General features: G+C 34.5%; 2 protein-coding genes across 9 annotated transcripts in view; one reads left to right on the top strand and one right to left on the bottom strand.

The window, feature by feature from the left end:
* LOC106071825 (ATPase family AAA domain-containing protein 5-like) overlaps positions 1-9965 on the bottom strand; it is a 37108-nt gene extending 27143 nt beyond the window's left edge. For 2 of the 5 annotated variants that reach the window (XR_008776536.1, XM_056019974.1), the window contains exons 1-5: positions 5493-6408; positions 2213-3386; positions 1411-1667; positions 927-1291; positions 150-279 (exon numbers count right to left, since the gene is read on the bottom strand). Coding sequence is in view for 4 of the 5 variants with exons in the window: in XM_056019974.1 (XP_055875949.1) it covers positions 150-279; positions 927-1291; positions 1411-1667; positions 2213-3195 (1735 nt within the window). In the remaining variant the exon portion in view is untranslated. Of the gene's footprint in view, positions 1-149; positions 280-926; positions 1292-1410; positions 1668-2212; positions 3387-5492; positions 6409-9740 lie in introns of those variants that run through there. The other 3 variants (XM_013232006.2, XM_056019977.1, XM_013232004.2) reach the window with 3 other exon arrangements.
* A 2387-nt stretch (positions 9966-12352) lies between these two features.
* On the top strand, positions 12353-18904 carry LOC106065350 (F-box only protein 39-like). 4 transcript variants are annotated; one of them, XM_056019972.1, is made up of 4 exons: positions 12353-12512; positions 14174-14302; positions 17233-18198; positions 18348-18904. In XM_056019972.1, the coding sequence occupies exons 1-4, from the start codon at positions 12459-12461 to the stop codon at positions 18447-18449; spliced, it is 1251 nt and encodes a 416-aa protein (XP_055875947.1). In that variant the 5' UTR covers positions 12353-12458; the 3' UTR covers positions 18450-18904. The 4 variants fall into 4 exon arrangements, with proteins under 4 accessions (XP_055875947.1, XP_055875948.1, XP_055875946.1 ...); XM_056019973.1 differs by having other exon boundaries at positions 18241-18904; XM_056019971.1 differs by having other exon boundaries at positions 17236-18904.
* The last annotated feature ends 407 nt before the right edge of the window (positions 18905-19311 follow it).

Genomic DNA, 19311 nt, shown 5'->3' with positions numbered 1-19311 from the left:
AGTGAATGCAGGCATGTTTGAAGGAAATAGATGCATGTTTTAAGTGAATGCAGGCATGTTTGAAATGAATACAAGCATGTATGAAGTTATGAAGTGAATGCAAAATGCAAGCATGTTTGAAGTGAATGCAAAAAAAAATAAAAAATTACCTGTTGCAAGCAACTTTGATTGCCAGTGCCTATACAATTTTTCATAACACATACTGTTTTCCAATGTTTGATACTTAGACAGTAACTTTCTAACATGAATTTCAGATATAACTGGATGGGAACAATAGTTCTGGCAAAAAAAAAATTTTTTTTTAATGAGTCAACATTTCAAATCAATTATAATTTAATCAACAGGATAGAGGATTCACATCAACCAAGATATATTATGTATTAGCTCTATGAAGACCCCTCCACAGTGATGGAAATAAAAAGGAACAGATTACATGGGCAGGTCACCTTGAAAGAATGCCAGAGAACAGAAGAGCAAAGGTTGTTCATTGGCAAAAACCAAATGGCAGGCGCCCCAAAGGCAGACCACGAATATGGTAGCTTGTTGACATAGAGGCATATCTACAACAGCTAAAAGTCTAGGCCAGGAGATGTATAGCAAAGGATAGATCCAAATGCACAGATATGCTAAAGCCAGGGGCTTCCATGGGCTGTAGCATCACTATGATGGATTTAATATATATATATTAGTTCAATGTATTCAATAAGAAAAAAGGCCTTTATAAATGAATCTAAAAATTGATTGCACTAGTCAATTGTAAGCATGTTCAACACTACAGTGTTCACATTGATGTTTGGTTTAAATAATGAGCTTTTTAAAGAAAAGATAAATACCGTTTTGTTTTTTTGCAACAAATAATTTTAACTATTTTTTTATAGTGTTATTAAGCATTCTTAATAAGCAATATCATACAACTTAAAACTAACCTCAAACAATTTTGGAACTATTGGGTTGTCAATTGTGTCTATTTTCTCCCAGGTAAAACTTTTCAATAAACAGTTGTCATCAATAGGCTGAAAATCATTTTTTTTAAAAGAAAGATGTTTGGTGGTCATTGCTTTGCTTGGGATTGTCTTTAGCTGTTGGATATGGCTGATTTTTGGAATAGGGGGGTAATCAGAGACCACTACAGCACTAGCTGCAGTATTTATCTGCCTCTTTAGTTCATCAGGAATGCCGCTCATCAAAAACTCTCTTCTCAATCGTAATGTTTCAGGATCCACAGCAGGTTGACCTTTCTTGACCTCAACAACTTTTGACTTGACCTGAGTAAATATTGGGGCAAGTTTTCCTGCAAAAAAAAAAAAATATTTTTTTAAATAGGGCAACTAGACTTAATCGAACTTCAAATGGATGATTTAAAAAAACATTTTAAAATGATAAAAAACTTATCTAAGAATATTTTGTTACCTGCTAGTTTCACATCTGTATTGTTGCTTGGTAAATGAGATTTTTTTTTCTTTATATTTCTGGGAGCCTCATCATCACTCTCCAGATCCACTTCAATCACTGAATTGTCTAAAATTTTAGGAGTTTGTCTGATTCTGGAACTTCTCCGCAAAGTTGGTGTCTCAACTGATACAACCTTCACTTCCTCATCATCTACTGAATGTGCAGTCAAGATGTTCTCTGCTAGTGAATGTGTTAGTGTGGTCTTCTGCGAAGGTCTAGATTAAAACAAATACATATGTTAGTAACAAAAATGTTATTCAAATTTTAACATGAAACTCTTAGTTTCATTTTTAAAATAATAGAAATGATCACAATGGACAAGGATAATAACAAAACTGGTTAGCAATCATGGTTAAATAAATTTGCAGAAACTTAAATAATTTTTATTAATCTTATGTAATAAGATCAAATTTTTATGTATACAAATCAAAATCAAATCTGTCACATTGAAGGATATTTTATAACATCTGAAAACACTAATGGTGTGATTTGCCATTATGTGGTAACTGACTTCTTATAATACACTGTCAATACAGCTGAAACTTGATGAAGAGTCACACATAGTGTTCTCTACCTTACTCTAATCTAAACTTTATATTGACCTATTAGAAGAGGTTTACTGAAAGAATATTCGTGCATTTATTGGGTTATTAAAAAAAAAAAAACTCAATGAAAGAATTATAAACCCAAATTTGAAAAAAAAAAGAAGATTGTATGTTTATATAGATGCATACACAAATGATGTTACAAACTAAAGTACCTTTTCTTGTTGCACATTACTAAGACAGCATCAGTAGTAACAACATCAGCTTCTGTACTTTTAACATCGTTAGAAAAAATTAAATTCTTTCCATTTTTTACATCAGCTACAAACTTTTGTTTTTGTGCTTGTTCTTTGGCTCCACTTTTATCTGCTTTCAGCAGTGAAATCCCATTTTTGCCAAAACAAAGAGTTGATTGCGAGCAATTGAAACCATGAGATGGTTCCGAAGAGTCAGAGTCATCAAGATTTGTATTCAAATGAACAGCATCTTTAATTGTATTGTTCTTTTCTGTCAAAATGTCAAATTTGGGCTTTTTCAACTTAGTCTCCTGGACTTGGAGATCAACATTTTTTCTTTTCATGGTTGAAAGTTTCTTGCTTTTAACAAAATCTCCACTGTCTTCCAGAGTTTCTGTACTCAGTAACACAATACTATCTGCTTCTTTACTGACATCTAAATAGTTCTGCACATTTCGTGATTTGAACGAAGTTGCAGTAGATCCCTGAGCCACGGATAACAGTTTTGAATTGTGGACTTGGGCCGTCACAGTCATTTTATTAGTGTCTGAAGAAGTGACACCACCTTTATTGACTTTTCCCTCAGCTTGACTAAAATAAGATGTTATAGACCTGCATTTGACAACTTTGTTGGAAGATCCCATACAACTGTCTGAGGGAGTCTCCTCATCATGAGCTACTACATTCCTTGCTGAGGGTGGTGGTTTGAAAAGACTTAGAAACTCAGTGTAGGACATTGATGTTCCAACCTTGTCCTTATTAAATGTGTTAGTACTCTGAAGCTCAAGCACTTCTGGATGAGATTTTGACAAATCATTTTTGTTGTTGTTTATTTTGGGGATGGAATCCAGAATGTTTCCATTTTTAGAAATTTTCCTTTTAGGGGAATTTATATTTTTTACATTGCATTTGATATCTTGTAAAAAATCTTCATATGCAACAGACTGAATATCAGAATTCATGGTTGTGAAAACAGCTGCTTTATCAATAATCAAAAAGAAATGTCCTTCTGTTAATGTTCTGACTTTACCAGTTAAACCAACTCATCTTGAAATAGGGCAATGGTAAAAAAAAATGAAATATACAATATTTCAGTTATATACTAAATTATCTGTGAAAAAAATCTCTTCAAAGTGTGTTGTATAGAATGAATCTGAAATGAGAAAGATGTAAAAGATAATAATTATGAGATTATTGAAATAAAAATTAAATTAATGTAAAAATTGCTAAAAATATTTAGTCTTCTTCTAGCCAGCTTTATTGCTGCTGAGCTGTGAGCTCTTTTGCAGACTGTGCCAAGGAAAAAAAGTGTGCTGTTTTCTTCAGTTGTTCAGCACTGCCGTACAGGGTGTTGGTTATGTTGGGCTGTAGTGGAAGTAGGGTCTGCCTAAGGTGGATTAGGGAGGGGCATTCAAAGAGGATATGGTTTACGGTTTCAAAGGGGTGGGTGCAGTGTCTGCAAAGGGGGAGTTGTGTGGAGTTTATTTTGTTCAGGTGGTAATTTAATAGTGGTGTGTGTCCTGTTCTTAGTTGGAAAATTGTAGATTGTTCTTTGCAGGGGAGGAAGTTAATACTGTCCAGTATTTAGTCAAATTTAAGCTTAAAAGATAATTTGCTTGAATATCTAGAACTAGACGAATCAGAGAAGAAAGGTAAACTAGGTTGGTCTAGTTATCACTCTATTAGATTCACTAGTACAAGGCAGTTTGATATCTGCCTGAGTGATGGGGTCAGAGAAATGGAATCCTTTTCTCTTATCTAACAGACAACCTGTTTCACTTTTGTTAGGCTAGAACTATCATCTTTAATTTTTTTTTTTACCCAAAATGTGCTATTAATGATCGTTTAGACAACCAAAGCATGCACTCCTCCTATCAGCACTTTAATATAATAATCTTTATTGTCCGTATGGAAATTTGTCTTACAATTTGTGCATTACACCAAACAAAAAACATTATAACTATAAGAAACCAAAGTGTACATTCACACCAGACTCACTCATAATTTACATGTGACAAAGTTTATACCAGATTGTTCTTATTTAATGATTTGATTGCCAGGGGAACAAAAGAGTGTTTGTGTCTGTTTGTCTTTGCTATCTGTGTCTTGTTTCTCTTTTCTGATAACAAAATCACAAAGTCCTGACCCAAAGGGTGATTCTTTATTTCGAGTTTAGATTGTGGGTAGACCATGTGATACTTTGTTTACTCATTTACGCCCTAGTAGGAGTAGGACTTTGGCTATAAAATCTTGTCATAACTAGCTCTAGAGATATATTAAGAATCTACTTAATCTAGAATATTAATTATCATTAAATAAGTAGATCTAGATCTATATTCATAATATATATAGCTCGGGATGGTGCCTGTTTATGTGGTTTGCACGCTGGACTGTCGTTCTGACTCATCAATGGTCCCAAGTTCAAACTCTGCCTGCTCCCATCCCCGTCATCCTGCAGCACGGAAGGTTTGGACTAGAAAATTTTATAAGTTATTTTAGTTATCTTCAACTCTAAACATTTTATAATTTTATAAATTTATATAATAATAATTATATTTATAATTATCTTATGGACTTATGTCTTATAATTATATAGAATCTAGATCTAATTATTAATCTATCTAGTATCTAGATCTATAATTTAATATCTTTAGTCTTTAGAATTAGATAATTATTAATTATTAGATCTAGTAGTCAGTAGAAGAAGAATCTAGATAAAAGTATGATTACTTACAGTTACTATGATAAATAATGATACTTGCCGACTTGATAGATATAGAATTATAGTAATAGTACTAATAGACTAGTAACTAGATTTAACTAGATCTAGAGTAATCTAGACTCTAGACTAGTAGTAACTAGAAGAAGATCTAGAATCTAGATTATTCTAGAGACTAGAGTCACTAGAGATCTAGATAGTAGATCCAACAGACTATTATATATATATTTAATTTTTAATTAATAGAATCTAATTAAATTATATGATTATGAAGACAGATTCTATCTAGATTCTAGATCTACAAATAATTATATAATAATAATCATTATAAATTATAATAATTATTTATAATGTGACTCAAGTGACTTTCTATATCAACTAGACTATGATTTATAATAATAATTATAATACTAATTAAAATTAAATTTAATATTATTTAATTAGATTCTAGATATAAAATAGTATTAAGTATAGTAAGTATATATATTATATAATATAATTATTAATACAATATATAATCTAATTAATAATACTCCAGACAGGTTATTTTGAATTTGATAATAGAATCTAGATTAGATATATATAGTAGCTTCTTATATTTTGGACACCCCATCGAATTCTCCTTCAATGAGCGGGTCGCTTTTTTTGTTTGTAATTCATTTGTTTTTATGTTTGGAGCAAAAATCAACGCTTCGGGATTGCGCATGTCCAATTTTAGATAAGTTCCGGTAATTTTGTTCCGTTTTTCCAAAGCAGATGGCAGTTTTTTAGATTCTCGGTAACCATGTATGTAAAGCTGTTGTTTTAACCTCCCCCGGCAATTCATACCCATATAAGGGATGAAGGCTATATTATGAGCCTGTTTGATCGTAGGCTGATGGATATATCAAAATAAGCTTCCAAACATCTTTAGAAAGACACTCCAATCACATTTATACCGTTAGCTGTTAAATATAATTTAATAAGGGGGTGTACAACGAATAATAATGAATTCAGCTCATTCTCCTTCATTGGACACAGCAAAATCGTAATAAGAAATATTATTGGGATGAATAAATCTATGATTTTTTCAATGAATAAGCATGACCTGGATCGAGATATCTATAATATATAATTTATGAATGAAAGAAAAAGTGCGGGCTGCTAATTTGAAGCCATAGACCATGCCCACTGCATGTGATCACTCCAGATGAGCTGGCAGTGAGGAGAGGTATACACTTAAGCGTTTAGTGTCACAAACTATCAAACAGGCAGTGGAGGGAAGTGGGATAGAGTCATGAAAAGAATTATAAGCATCTATGGGAGGGAGGGGGTGTTAATGTGTCACAAAACTAACATCCAAATTATGAAAACAAGAAGAGGGTCCTTGGATGGGAATTAAAAGAAAGACAGAGGAAATACATGTAGCCAATGTAGCCTAGTCGCCCTAGTTGAAAATATCATGTTTATTAAATTATAATAATTAATTTGTAGATATATAATTTATATAGATTTATTTCTGTCTGTTTCTACACATAGATTACATAGGTATATAAATAATAAACGATATATATAATATATATATATTAATATATTCTATATATAGAGTTAGAAAGAGAGTATATGAGGAAATAGACTATAAATACATATTGCAAAAGTGAATCTACTTCTTTTAATACAATCTAAAAAAAATTAAGTAACACAGATATAATTTATTAGCAATTACATAGTGGTGTACAATGACGGTGCTCACTGTCCAAGTGAGGAGAAAGCCCAAAAACTGCGTTCAATATAGGAGCTTGAAGTGACCCACTTTATTTTAAAATAAAATCTTGACTATGAGTGGCAATTCAAAGGAATACAGCTATTTTTATAGTCCTTTAGTTGCAGAATAAGAATCTGCTTTCAGTTTTTTTGTAAGTTAAACCTTCACCAAATAAAAAAAATAAAATAAAAATTTGACCTAGAGTAACTTACATCTATCGAACACCTTCGTTTTAAGGTACTTATCGAACACCCCATTGTATTTTTTAAAATTCTCCTTTATTTCGATGATTATAAAGAAACTAGTCCATTCTTATTGTGCATCGTCCATTTCTTGATAGTTAAGTTATAATTAGTTTCATTTTCACCCGAGGATCATTTTTTTACTTATATTCAAAGTGCATTGGTAATATTGGTATAAAAATTTCACATTTTTTGAACTCTTGGGAAGAGTGGAGTGAGTCTCGGGTTAAGGGTATTTTTTAATGCTAATGACGCTTCAGCTCAAAAAAACTATATAATACGCTTCTAATTAGGCTGAGAAATATTTACAACTATTAATTTGAAAGTGTCCTTTGTTACCTAAACATGAACATTGAGGTTTAAAAAGGGGGTGTTCGATAATAGCAGTTTTTATATAAGCAATCTCAGCTTCGTAAGATATCGAACGCCATTTTAATGTTAAAAATAAACATCAAAGGGATATAACCCAAAGAAAACAAAATATTTAAATTATATATTTTTTAATTGTTATTTTTTTTAATAATGTAAAGCAGAGTACAGATATAAATTAATCATATGTTACAATTTGTATCAGCTATTTGTGGTTTACCGTAAATGTGCTATATTTTTTTAAGTAAATAGATTTACATCGATATGCACTAATTGTACCCATTTTAAAAGCTTGATTTTATGACACATATATTATATATTATAGCTTGATGCTAATGGCATCTATAGGGATCTACAAGGAGAAACAGAGTGGAATGTATTCAGTTGTGGAATGTATTCAGTTGTTTCTTTTTCAGATGCCCCATTCTATTAACTTCTGAATTATGTGTTATAAATACCAATACCTAGCGCATGTGCTTGATGTGAAGAGATATTAATAAAACGAAAGGGCAAAGGGGGAGGTATAGAATGCAGATATGGTATTTTGAAATAAAAATGTCTTGGGCAGGTAAAAAAAAAAAGGTCGGGGGTGGGGGAGAGAAACAGTCAAGACACTGTATCCAGAGATCATCAATAATTGATCGACCATTAGAATGTGACGTCAGCCTCAAATACATAGAGTCAGTTGTGCTTCTCGATCTAGGCGTGTGGCGCCGAGTCTATAAAATTATATATATATATATATATATTTGCCATAAAGCTCATAATGCGCTACAAAGACACTCCTTTGAAATATCACAAATACACAAAATAATAACAATAACGCATTTAACCACTCTCCTATTCTGCCTACACCCCCTTACCCGCGCTTCCACTCTCCAACATTCACACTTTTTCAGTGCAAAGTAACAACGTAAATTTCAAGACTCAATCCAAACGCAGCCACCAGACTAACACACAACAAAAAAAAAATGGTCAGTGATAGCGTAACACACAGGTGTAAACCAGGCCATCAACACAGCCCCAAAACATTGTTCAAGTTGTAGTAAGAACAATGTTGAGGGGAAAGGGGGAGGAGCCATCAGTCGAGTACCTACGGTCAAGCCGCTAATTAGGTCACAAACACTAGGCATGATAGATACGTAGTGTATATAGATATGTTGTTTGTGTGTGTGTGTGACAAATACTAAGCGTGCTCTAAAATACGTTTTTTTTTTTTGGTTAACCAGGTGGTTTAGGGAGGGCGGATTTATCTACATCTATAGGTAACACAGCTTGCAAGCTACCATAGCGTTTCAGCACTTCCCCCCCCCGTCCAGATCGAAAAATATCTAGCACTGACTTTTGGGCTGTTACATACACTGAGCGTGCTAGATCGGCGGCTAGTTATGTAGGGCCGCGTACCGTATGTTTCGTTTTTAGGTCAACCAATTAAACTGTTGTGTCCTGCAATGACTTGGGGAGGGCGGGATTATCTATTGGCTACCAAAGCTTATTAGGCTCTCCCTCAAATAAATAATATCTGGATTTAATTTATTAATGGCCTTATGTCTCAAAATAGCTTAGACCTAAATAAGTACTACGGTAATGCGTTACTGGGCTTAGCACCGTCAGTTTCTAAGCAGAGCTGATCAGTGATAGATTCCTTCGATGTGGACCATTTGAAAATGACTAAAAATCTGTATTTCTTGACATGGCGTAAAAAGAAAATGATATAAATAAAAAAAAATATAGATTATAACACTTTTGAAACACCATACTTTTCACAAAATTTTAAGATTATAACACTTTTAAAACACCATACTTCTCGTGTGTTCGATAAGTTATTAATATGTTCGATAAGATAAGATAAAGCTAAAAAAGTGTTCGATAATTTAAGCTTTTGAAATCATCAACCTGACCCATTTTAACATCAAATATAAGTTTAACTATGAGTAGTAATAGAATAAAACATGTCTACTTTTTAAGAAAAATGGATGAGGAGTTCATAGATACAATCAGTTTTTTTCTAGGTCTAATTTTTACGGAGATACACAAATTCAAACATAAAAAATGTCGGCGAATGAGCTTAACTTGTTCGATAAACGTAAGTTACTGTAGTTCCCGTAAGTCGGTGTTCAGGTATAAGAATCTACTATATATAGATCTATTTATTATAATTCTATTTACAGTATAGATCTAATATATTTATAGATCTAGAATCTAAGCCTAAGCTCTATGATACATTAATAAATTTAGTATAATCTAGACATACTATTAATTATAAAAAAAAGTATAGATTCTAGAATTATTTATTAGATCTAGACTCTAGAGTAGAATCTATAATATATAATTAATATAATCTAATAATTATAATTTATTAATATTAATAATTATAAATATGAAAATCATTGAAAAATGTTAAAATTAATTATTCTAAATCTAGAAAATTACCTAGAGCTTTTCTTTAATACTGATTCTTACTAGTGTAATCTAGACCTAGATCTAAAGTAAATCTAAACATTTAGATCTATTTAGTCACTGAAAAAAAATAAATAAATAAGGTTCGATTTTTATAAACTAACATTCTATTATATTTACGTTTTGTTGTTATTCTATTCGCGCTCGCGCGCGATGACATTCGCAGTGGTTTCCCTTGTAATGGCAACTATAGCAATGTACTTCTTTTTTAAATCTAGTGCTGTCAACTGTACTTTTTTTAAAATTTTCATCAGATAAGAAAGTATAGTAATATTGAAATAAAGCCCTTTTCTCTACTTTGCTATAAATCGTCATCTCTTTTTCTATTAAAAAAGAATATTTATTTTATGAGATAGACATTTTTTTCCATTGTTTGCTGAATATTTTTAAAAAGCAAAAATTGAGCCTTCTCCTTTTCTTTTAAAAGTTATTTCAAATTCTTTTTGACGATGACATTGACTTTTTACACGATTTCTTTATTAGAATGCAGCTCATAAATTTGTCAGGTATATATCTTGTATAGCGCCGTCTTCGAGTCCCACAGCTCTTAAATGTAGACAGTGGATATTGTCTTTAACCCTTTATTTCTGAATTTCTGAACCAATGGCCAGTGACAGAAGATATTTCGAAAGCACTGACAATATGCTACTCAATAGGCATATACAGAAATGCTACACGGAAGGAAAAAATAGCCATAAATTTTTATTCAAAATGCAACCACAATTCAGGAAATGTGTTTTCAAATACGTTTTTGTTTACATTGCGGTATATCTCTTGAGAAAAGAAATATGATTTTAAAGCAGGATGCAGTTTAAGTAGTGTCTCCACCACAGGCTTCAGAGATAAACACCTGATCTTTCCGTAACCCAAAATTCTGCTATATTCTATATTGCAAATGTGCAGATTTCCTTCGAACAGTGTAGAATCAGAAGTAGCAATAAATTCCAACTCATAGTCAGTAGTTTTTATTGCACCGTGTGGCCATCACAACCAACAGTTCGCCTGAAACTTGCAAAATTTTTAAAACGTTTTTAGTCCTCGCTGTTTCAGTACTTCAAAATGAATAGTCGTATTATCAGCGCATAAACCTACAACTATTCCGTCAGTTCATGTTTTTGTAAACCAGTAACAATAAACTGGCAAATGGTTTCATCTGTTTCTCCTGGAAGTGATTCTATTTCCAATCTATATATATATATATATATATATATATATATATATATATATATATATATATATATATATATATATATATATATATATATATATATAATTCTCTTCTTCCCTCAACAGTTTAAATGAGAAGAAGAAGTAAAGGAAAGATCACTCTCTTATTTCTGCGGATAGTCCACGAAAAAAACAAGAGGGAGGGGGAGAACACGTAGTCACAAAATAGCAGGGCCGGACCGTTGTAACCAAGAAAAATCACTCTTTTTTTTTATTCTACCTCACGTTAAAAAAAAAAGGGGGGGGGGAGTAATCTACTCTGCAATAACTATCGAGGCGACAGAGCACGTTCAAGAGTTTGGACACCATGGAAAGATCACTCTTTTATTTGTGCAACTCGGACGGAGGGAGTTATCCTAGGTAATTTAAGAGGCCAAAAAAAAAAAAAAAGAGGGGCGGGGGGGGGGGGGAGTAGTATTCATCCGTCACTAAATAGCAGAACCGGACTTAACCATTGTAGAGCCCTATGCGAAACGGATTTCACGGGGCCAAGTTTGTATAAGGTTACGGATAATAAGTGAAAATTAAGAGTTTGTATTAGAAAATAAATTTGTATTTGCATTTTATTCATTCTTTACTACGTATAGAATTACTTTACTAGCCTTGCGTGTAGCGAAGTCATACAGTATATGATAAAAATTGTATTTCCTACACAGATCACGCTCAATAGCAAGAATTACCAAATGTTTCAATCTATCTACGAGAATTGTTGATCTCAAGTAATTCTTCATTAGTTTGAGGCGCGAGAAGCTTCTTTCACTAGATTCCACAATTGCTGGTATTGCAAAATGCCGCATAAAACACTTCGGCGGGCCGCATGTGGCCCGCGGGTCGTAATTTGCCCACCCCTGCTGTAGGCTACTACTGATTAATAGATTAATAGAAAGCCTGGCCGCGAGAAACACGCGGGAAAACAGCGATCGGAAACCAGCCGGTCAGTTTCTGATAAGAAGGCAGGATGCCGCAAAGAAAAAAGCTCTAGAATTGCCTAAAATTCGTGCAGCGGCGAACACGAAAAAAAAAAAAAAAGAACCAGAAGAAGGCGCCGAAATGCAGTAACTTTGAAGTTATTAATAAAAAAGCGATGTCCTAAAACAGATTTTGAAATAAAAATTACACATTGATCGACTTTTTTTGATCAAATAAAGACATTGATATTTTAGGGAAAGCGTGACAGAAAGTATACACAGATAAATATCTCCACTAAAAGTAATTTGAAATAAGCTTAGAATAAAAACCTCTAATTATATTACAATGATTTGAAATTGTATTACTGCGAAAACAACTGCAAGTACTCATCATCATTTAAAGTGAGCGCATCTCGCATTCTGTTAAACCATCATGCACCTTCTTTGAACGTCTGCTAAATAAGGTTGCAATGCACTATTTAATGGTAACTACGGACGCATACAAACTAATTCTACATTTTCAAAGCAATAACTCTAGATCTTTGTGCGAAAGAAAATGTGGGAACTTCTTCCTGATGAAGTCTTACTTTTGATTTTCAAATATTTAAAGGTAGAAAAATAAGCAATAAATAAATGCTCTACATAAAACACGAAACATTAAATGATAACTTACAAATACACAGTGACAATCTGATTTAAAAAAAAACAATCAGAAAGACACAAAGATATAAGCACATTTCTTATTCCATAATCCATTTGCTAGAAAAATTCGCACAAGTGCTTATCTTTCCCTAGTGCCATTAGAACATGGGAAGGGCTGCATGAATCAGCGATGAAAACCAACGGCTTTGCAGATTTGAAGTCTCTAATTAATATGCATGACTAGATTAGCATAAATCTTTTTTTTTTAAGTAACGTCTGTAATTTGTAAGAAAAGTAAATAAAAAAATACTATAAAAACGTGTAGCCTAATTGTATCAACTTGGATCAGTCATGTAATTAAATTAATTAAATGTGACATAGATCTAGACTAACAATAAAAATATTTATACCAATTGTTTTGTTTTGCGGTATTTCACACATTTTGTTTTCTCACTGCGCCATGATCCTATCACTTGATTGGACCACATCAGTTGGAAAAAAAGGGGGGGAGAAAGAAGGAGGTATCTGGGTGAATGTTACCGTGATCTTTTAAAAAATGCTTTATATATATATATATATATATATATATATATATATATATATATATATATATATATATATATATTGTTATAAACCTGGTGGTGGCACAGATGGGGGTAGTGGTGTGTGTGTAGTCAGCCGACGCAAATCGCCCCAGGCCAGCGCTAGACGAGCGGTCAACCGTGACGAGTTACGACGATCGGCCGAAACGAGTGTCAACATGATGGTTCGGGAAGGATCGACGTCGTGAACAGAGCTCAGGAATGTCACGAGGGATGTAGTCATCTGACCACCCAGAATGGTCGAGCGACGTTCTGTCCGGTTCTAGAAGGCCAGCAGGGACCCTATATAAAGAGCGAAGGTATCAGAGACCAGTCAGTCACAACTTCCCGATCTACAGTTCGTTACAACGGCTCAGTACAAGTCCGAGACGAGACAGAGAGACCAGTGCAAGAGTTGATACGACGGCACGGCTATTAACAGGAGAGATATTTTGTACAGTCTTGTGTTACGTGCTGCCAATTGTACAGTATTGGCTGTTATTTATTGACATTAAACTATTACGTTATTTTCAAGCCCAGAGTTGTCAAGTTCTTTAAGTTGGTGGTGTGGTTTGGTGCAATTTGCAGCAAACCTGGATAGGGAGATTCGTAACAATATATATAAAGTTGTAAGACTTAAAATTGAACTCGAGGGATCCAGCCTTCTCAAACTTGTGCCAGCGAAGTGCTTATGAAAATAGAAGGTTTTATAGTTTATTGTTAGTTTGAAACAACATATTTTCCCCTTTGCCTCAGTAACATAGTTTCCCATGTTTTTAATAGCGAATAGTTGTAGAAGTGGTAAATTGTGAGGCGTCAGGTGGATGGCTGCCTTTAAAAATACTACTCCGAAGAAAAGAATTTGTGGGTAGAATGTTAACAGAAAGTTAAAGTTTCTTCATTGAGCGAATGAACGAAAGAAAAGCCTTGCATCTATTACATCTACAAGCTTGCATGTGTATTTCTGAGTTTCTAGAATAGTAGTTTCCATTTTCATTCAAACCGTTAAAAAATGTGTAAAAAATCAATCTTCTCTTTCTTTCTTTAGGATTCTGATCTGAACCATGCCTCGGTGGCTTGCAAAAAATGGAGAAGGGTGTACATAGAACCTTGTCTCTGGAGGTCAAGGACATTTGAAATTAGGGGTTATTGCAGCTCTCAGACGGAGAGAATAGAGGTAAAAACAATGTCACATGAAAGTAGACTAAAAGTATGATCCGTTTTCTTCAACAAGACTTAGCGACTCATAGTCCACAGTCCTCTATTTATGTGGTTCCAAAGGTTGTCATTGCTAGAAGTAGTCATGGAATGCTCCCAATGGCATGCGTCTCATATAGAGCCCAACTCCTGGCCTTCAAGTGTGGCTCAGATATTTGGCCCGGTGAAACTATTTATCACTAACAGGAGAAGGGGCAAAGGCGATTAACTGGCACATAAGGCAGTAAGCTTAGGGCAGGTGGGGCTCATTAACCTTGACTGGCTACCCACCTAAGAGAAAGACAAATATGAATTCAATATTTTAAACTTCTGCTGCCTTGCAGCTAAACCCAAACACGGGAAAGGCTTCGAGAGTCAAACCCAATTGAAAACTAATTAGTCGGTGACCATTAGGCAGCTTGCAGCACACAGTGCTACACATTAGCAGAGCCTGCGATGCCTCTGATCTTTCTTTGCATCTCAAACACGTCCTAGCACGTCAAACACGTCCTGGCACGTCAAACACGTCCTAGCATGCCAGACACGTCCTAGCCCCCCAAATACGTCATAGCACGTCAAACACGTCCTAGCACGTCAAACAAGTCCTAGCACGCCAGACACGTCCTAGCACGCCAGACACGTCCTAGCCCCTCAAACACGTCATAGCACGTCAACCACGTCCTGGCACGTCAAACACGTCCTAGCACGTCACACACGTCATAGCACGCCAGACACGTCCTAGCTCCTCAAACAAGTCCTAGCCCCTCAAATACGTCCTAGCCCCTCAAACACGTCCTAGCACCTCAAACAGGTCCTAGCCCCTTAAACACGCCCTAGCCCCTCAAACACATCCTAGCCCCTTAAACACGTCCTAGGACGCCAAACACGTCCTAGCACCTTAAACACTTCTTTGCGTCTCAAACACCTCCTAGCACCACAAACACGTCTTTGCGTCTGATATCACGACCTGTGACTTGACAACAAGCTGTTACTGTTAACAGCACACAGACTGCGACGTCACAGGTAAGTTTTCAGGCCTTCTATAAGTAGGCTCTATTTGTCTCAAACACATCTTTACATATCAAACACATCCTTTCATCTCAAACACATCCTTACATCTCAAACACATCCTTACATCCCAATACTTACATCTCAAACACATCCTTACATCTCAATCCTTACATCTCAAACACATCCTTACATCTCAAACACATCCTTACATCTCAAACACATCCTTACATCTCAAACACATCCTTACATCTCAAACACATCCTTACATCTCAAACACATCCTTACATCACAATACTTACATCTCAAACACATCCTTACATCTCAAACACATCCTTACATCACAATACTTACATCTCAAACACATCCTTACATCTCAATCCTTACATCTCAAACACATCCTTACATCTCAAACACACCCTTACATCTCAATCCTACATCTCAAACACATCCTTACATCTCAAACACATCCTTACATCTCAATCCTTACATCTCAAACACATCCTTACATCTCAAACACATCTTTACATCTCAAACACATCCTTACATCTCAAACACATCCTTACATCTCAATCCTTACATCTCAAACACATCTTTACATCTCAATCCTTACATCTCAAACACATCTTTACATCTCAAACACATCCTTACATCTCAAACACATCCTTACATCTCAAACACATCCTTACATCTCAATCCTTACATCTCAAACACATCCTTACATCTCAAACACATCCTTACATCTCAAACACATCCTTACATCTCAATCCTTACATCTCAAACACACCCTTACATCTTAAACACATCTTTACATCTCAAACACATCCTTACATCTCAAACACATCCTTACATCTCAAACACACCCTTACATCTCAAACACATCTTTACATCTCAAACACAACCTTACATCTCAAACACACCCTTACATCTTAAACACATTTTTACCTCTCAAACACATCCTTACATCTCAAACACATCCTTACATCTCAAACACGTCCTTACATCTCAAACACATCCTTACATCTCAAACACATCCTTAAACATCTCAAAAACGTCCTTACATCTCGAACACATCCTTACATCTCAAAATAGTCCCTACATCTCAAACCCGCGACGGCTAATACAAATGCTATCAATAAATATACACATAAATAGGTGGACATGTATTTTATAAACTGGCACCAAAAATTTTCTAAAAAATAGCATTTTTTATTGAAAAAAAGCATTTTAATGATGCATGGTGAACACTATTTTCCATATTTTTCTTAATACAAATTCACTGTTTTTGAGGGAATGCATTTTCTGTGGCCCCCCCCCTGTAACATATTTCTAAAATCTCTAGAACTAATAGAGATAAATGTGTCAAATTTGGTACACGTATTCAGAGATAAATAATACAGAGAATCAGCTAGTTTTAATGACTTTAGCTGAAGAAGTTTTTAATATATGATCTTTTGGGGAAAAAAATGTGGATACATTTTACAGGAAAAAAATCACCCTTTTTTAAAAAATCATAAAATGCACAATACTAAGAGAAAATGTATAAAATCTAGCTAGCTCCTTACAGTCACCTTTATACTTTAAGGTGTAAGTATTTTTAGCTTTGAAATTTATCTATTTGGAAAAATTTTAGAATTTTCCTATATGAACTAATTTTTGTTTATTTTCAAGATGGCCGCCATTACCATGGCAACCCGCAAACATTAGACAACATTCAATATATATATATATTTTATTGAGTTGTCATATGATATAATATAACAAAAGTTATTAAGTTAAAGCAAAAATAAAAAAAAAAATTCGCACTCCAGTAACCCCTTAACACAATCAGACTGACTTAAACAAACAAATTTTACTTGTATATACTATTGGATGAATTATTTTTCTTGTCTCTCATTCAAGCAGATGTTGACCAAATACGTCAACTCAATGGGGGAATACCTGCAGTACGTAAGAGTCGTCTGCCACTCACCCAACTTATTGACCGCTCACGGCATGGCTGCATGCGTGGATACACTCCTGTCTGGACTCTCTTCACTCAAGGACGGCAAGAAAACCATCAGGGCGTTCCAGATGAGCGAGCTTCACTTCCATCAATCATGGGGCTGTTTCCGATCGTCAGTTAACTTGCTGGCGGACGCCATCTCTGCTTTCTTACGGACACAGACCAACTTACGTCATTTCGACATGAACGATGCCTGCATGAGCCGTCCGCACTCATACCGTATCATCAAAGCTTTATTAAAAAGCAAAAGCATGAAGACGCTGCAATCAATCCATCTGCTCAACTTCTATGACAGTGAAGGTATCACTCACAACGTTGGACTCCAGCTGAGGACTTTGAGCTCAAAGTGTTGCTGTCTTAAGGAAATGTCTTTAAACTATTCATATCTTCTCGCGTTATTTGGAGATGTTGAAAACAAGGGTGCACTCTTGCCTGAAACTCTGGAGAGGCTGTCCTTATTGGTGAATGCTGGAGATTTCTGTCAGTACGAAGAGGGCGTAATGAGCTCAGAACATTGGAAGGGGATACATTCTGCGTGCCCTAACCTTCAAGTACATTTCTATATGGATGGATGGCCCAGGAACCCAACCAAAATGCTAGTTCCTAAAATTCCGTTAGCGCATTTTTGCATTGGAGGTGCGCGGAGCCCACATTCGACGCCCTTTGGCCGCAAAACTAGTCTTCTATTGGATCACCTGGCTCTACATTTTGACACGACACTAAAGTCAGCATGTTTTTTTGCAGATAGCCACAGACCTTCTTCACCAAGCAAAGCCTCGCTGGTTCATTTCTTGATAAAGTGCAGAAAACTCACCCGACTAGTCTTCTCGGAATGTCTAGTCACATTGGATTATATTTTTAAGGTGAAGAATGAGCTAAACAAGGTGAAGAATGAGCTAAACAAGGTGAAGAATGAGCTAAACAATGAAAAAGTAATGGTCTCTGTTGTACGACAGACCCGAATCTCTCCCAGTTCGTAGGCATTGTAATTCTTAGTTTCAATATTTTTTAGATGTTTTATACCAGCCAGCCATATTTGATGTCTGAACAGTTTACACTGCATAGATGTCTTCCAAAAGATCAAGTCTTTTACCAATTCTTTAAAAGACATTGAGAATCATTATTACTGTGATTATAGCTGTGTAGATTTTTTTTAGATACTCTTAGCTATCGCTTTTTATACATACATGCACACATTGGCAAGAATACCGTTTTGAATGACATTATCATGTTAAGGATTTCTTTATAAGTAGGCCTATATGAATTTATTTCATAGCGGATTTATATTAATATCAGTCTTTAATTACTTCCATAATGCATGTATAAAATTCTTATAATTGAAATTATTGATTTCATTTGTAATATATTTCAATGTGATTTTTTAAATAATGTTCTATTTTAAGATTTATTAATTAAAACCAAAATGAACATATACAACACGTGACCAAGAAAACTTGAGGGAATTTGTAAAAACTTTTTTTTTAAAATGCCTGTCTATCAGATTCAAATTGGCAAACTGTTCTGTGCACTATGTACTTGAAATTCTGACACATCGTCTTACTAGCCAGATCTGCTTGTTGAACTTGATATTTGAATAAGAAATCATGTTTTGTTTGTTTGTAAAATGTTGTACAAGTTTTGGATGTTTCTTCAGAGTTGAAGATAATTTACTTCTTAGTCCAAACCTCCCGCAGGACGACGGGGGATGGGAGCGGGCAGGATTTGAACTTAGGAATATCGATAAATCCAAACGACAGTCCAGCGCGCAAACCGCACAACTAGGCGGTCATCTCTTTAATGATTAGTAAAAAGAAAAACATTAAAAATACTTTTAAAAAGAAAATATCTCTTTAATGCAATTTATGGAGCGATAGTTTTTCTCTTTAGAAAATCGTAAATGTTAGATTTAAAAACAATGCAATATTCTCCCCCCCCCCGTTCTCGCCGTGAAAGATTCCTGGTTAAGCGAATGTATA

This window comes from Biomphalaria glabrata, chromosome 2, assembly GCF_947242115.1.
Source record: "Biomphalaria glabrata chromosome 2, xgBioGlab47.1, whole genome shotgun sequence".
Classification (NCBI taxonomy): domain Eukaryota; kingdom Metazoa; phylum Mollusca; class Gastropoda; family Planorbidae; genus Biomphalaria; species Biomphalaria glabrata.
Note: the sequence above shows the minus strand (reverse complement) of the source record. Positions and strands in the feature narration are given on the sequence as shown.

Excerpts from the sequence above, each read along its gene's own strand:
- LOC106065350 (XM_056019970.1), top strand. The coding sequence starts at position 12,459 with ATGTGGGAACTTCTTCCTGATGAAGTCTTACTTTTGATTTTCAAATAT. Across the intron at positions 12,513-14,173 it reads TGATTTTCAAATATTTAAAG|GATTCTGATCTGAACCATGC; the intron begins GTAGAAAAATAA and ends TTCTTTCTTTAG. Across the intron at positions 14,303-17,232 it reads CTCAGACGGAGAGAATAGAG|CAGATGTTGACCAAATACGT; the intron begins GTAAAAACAATG and ends CTCTCATTCAAG.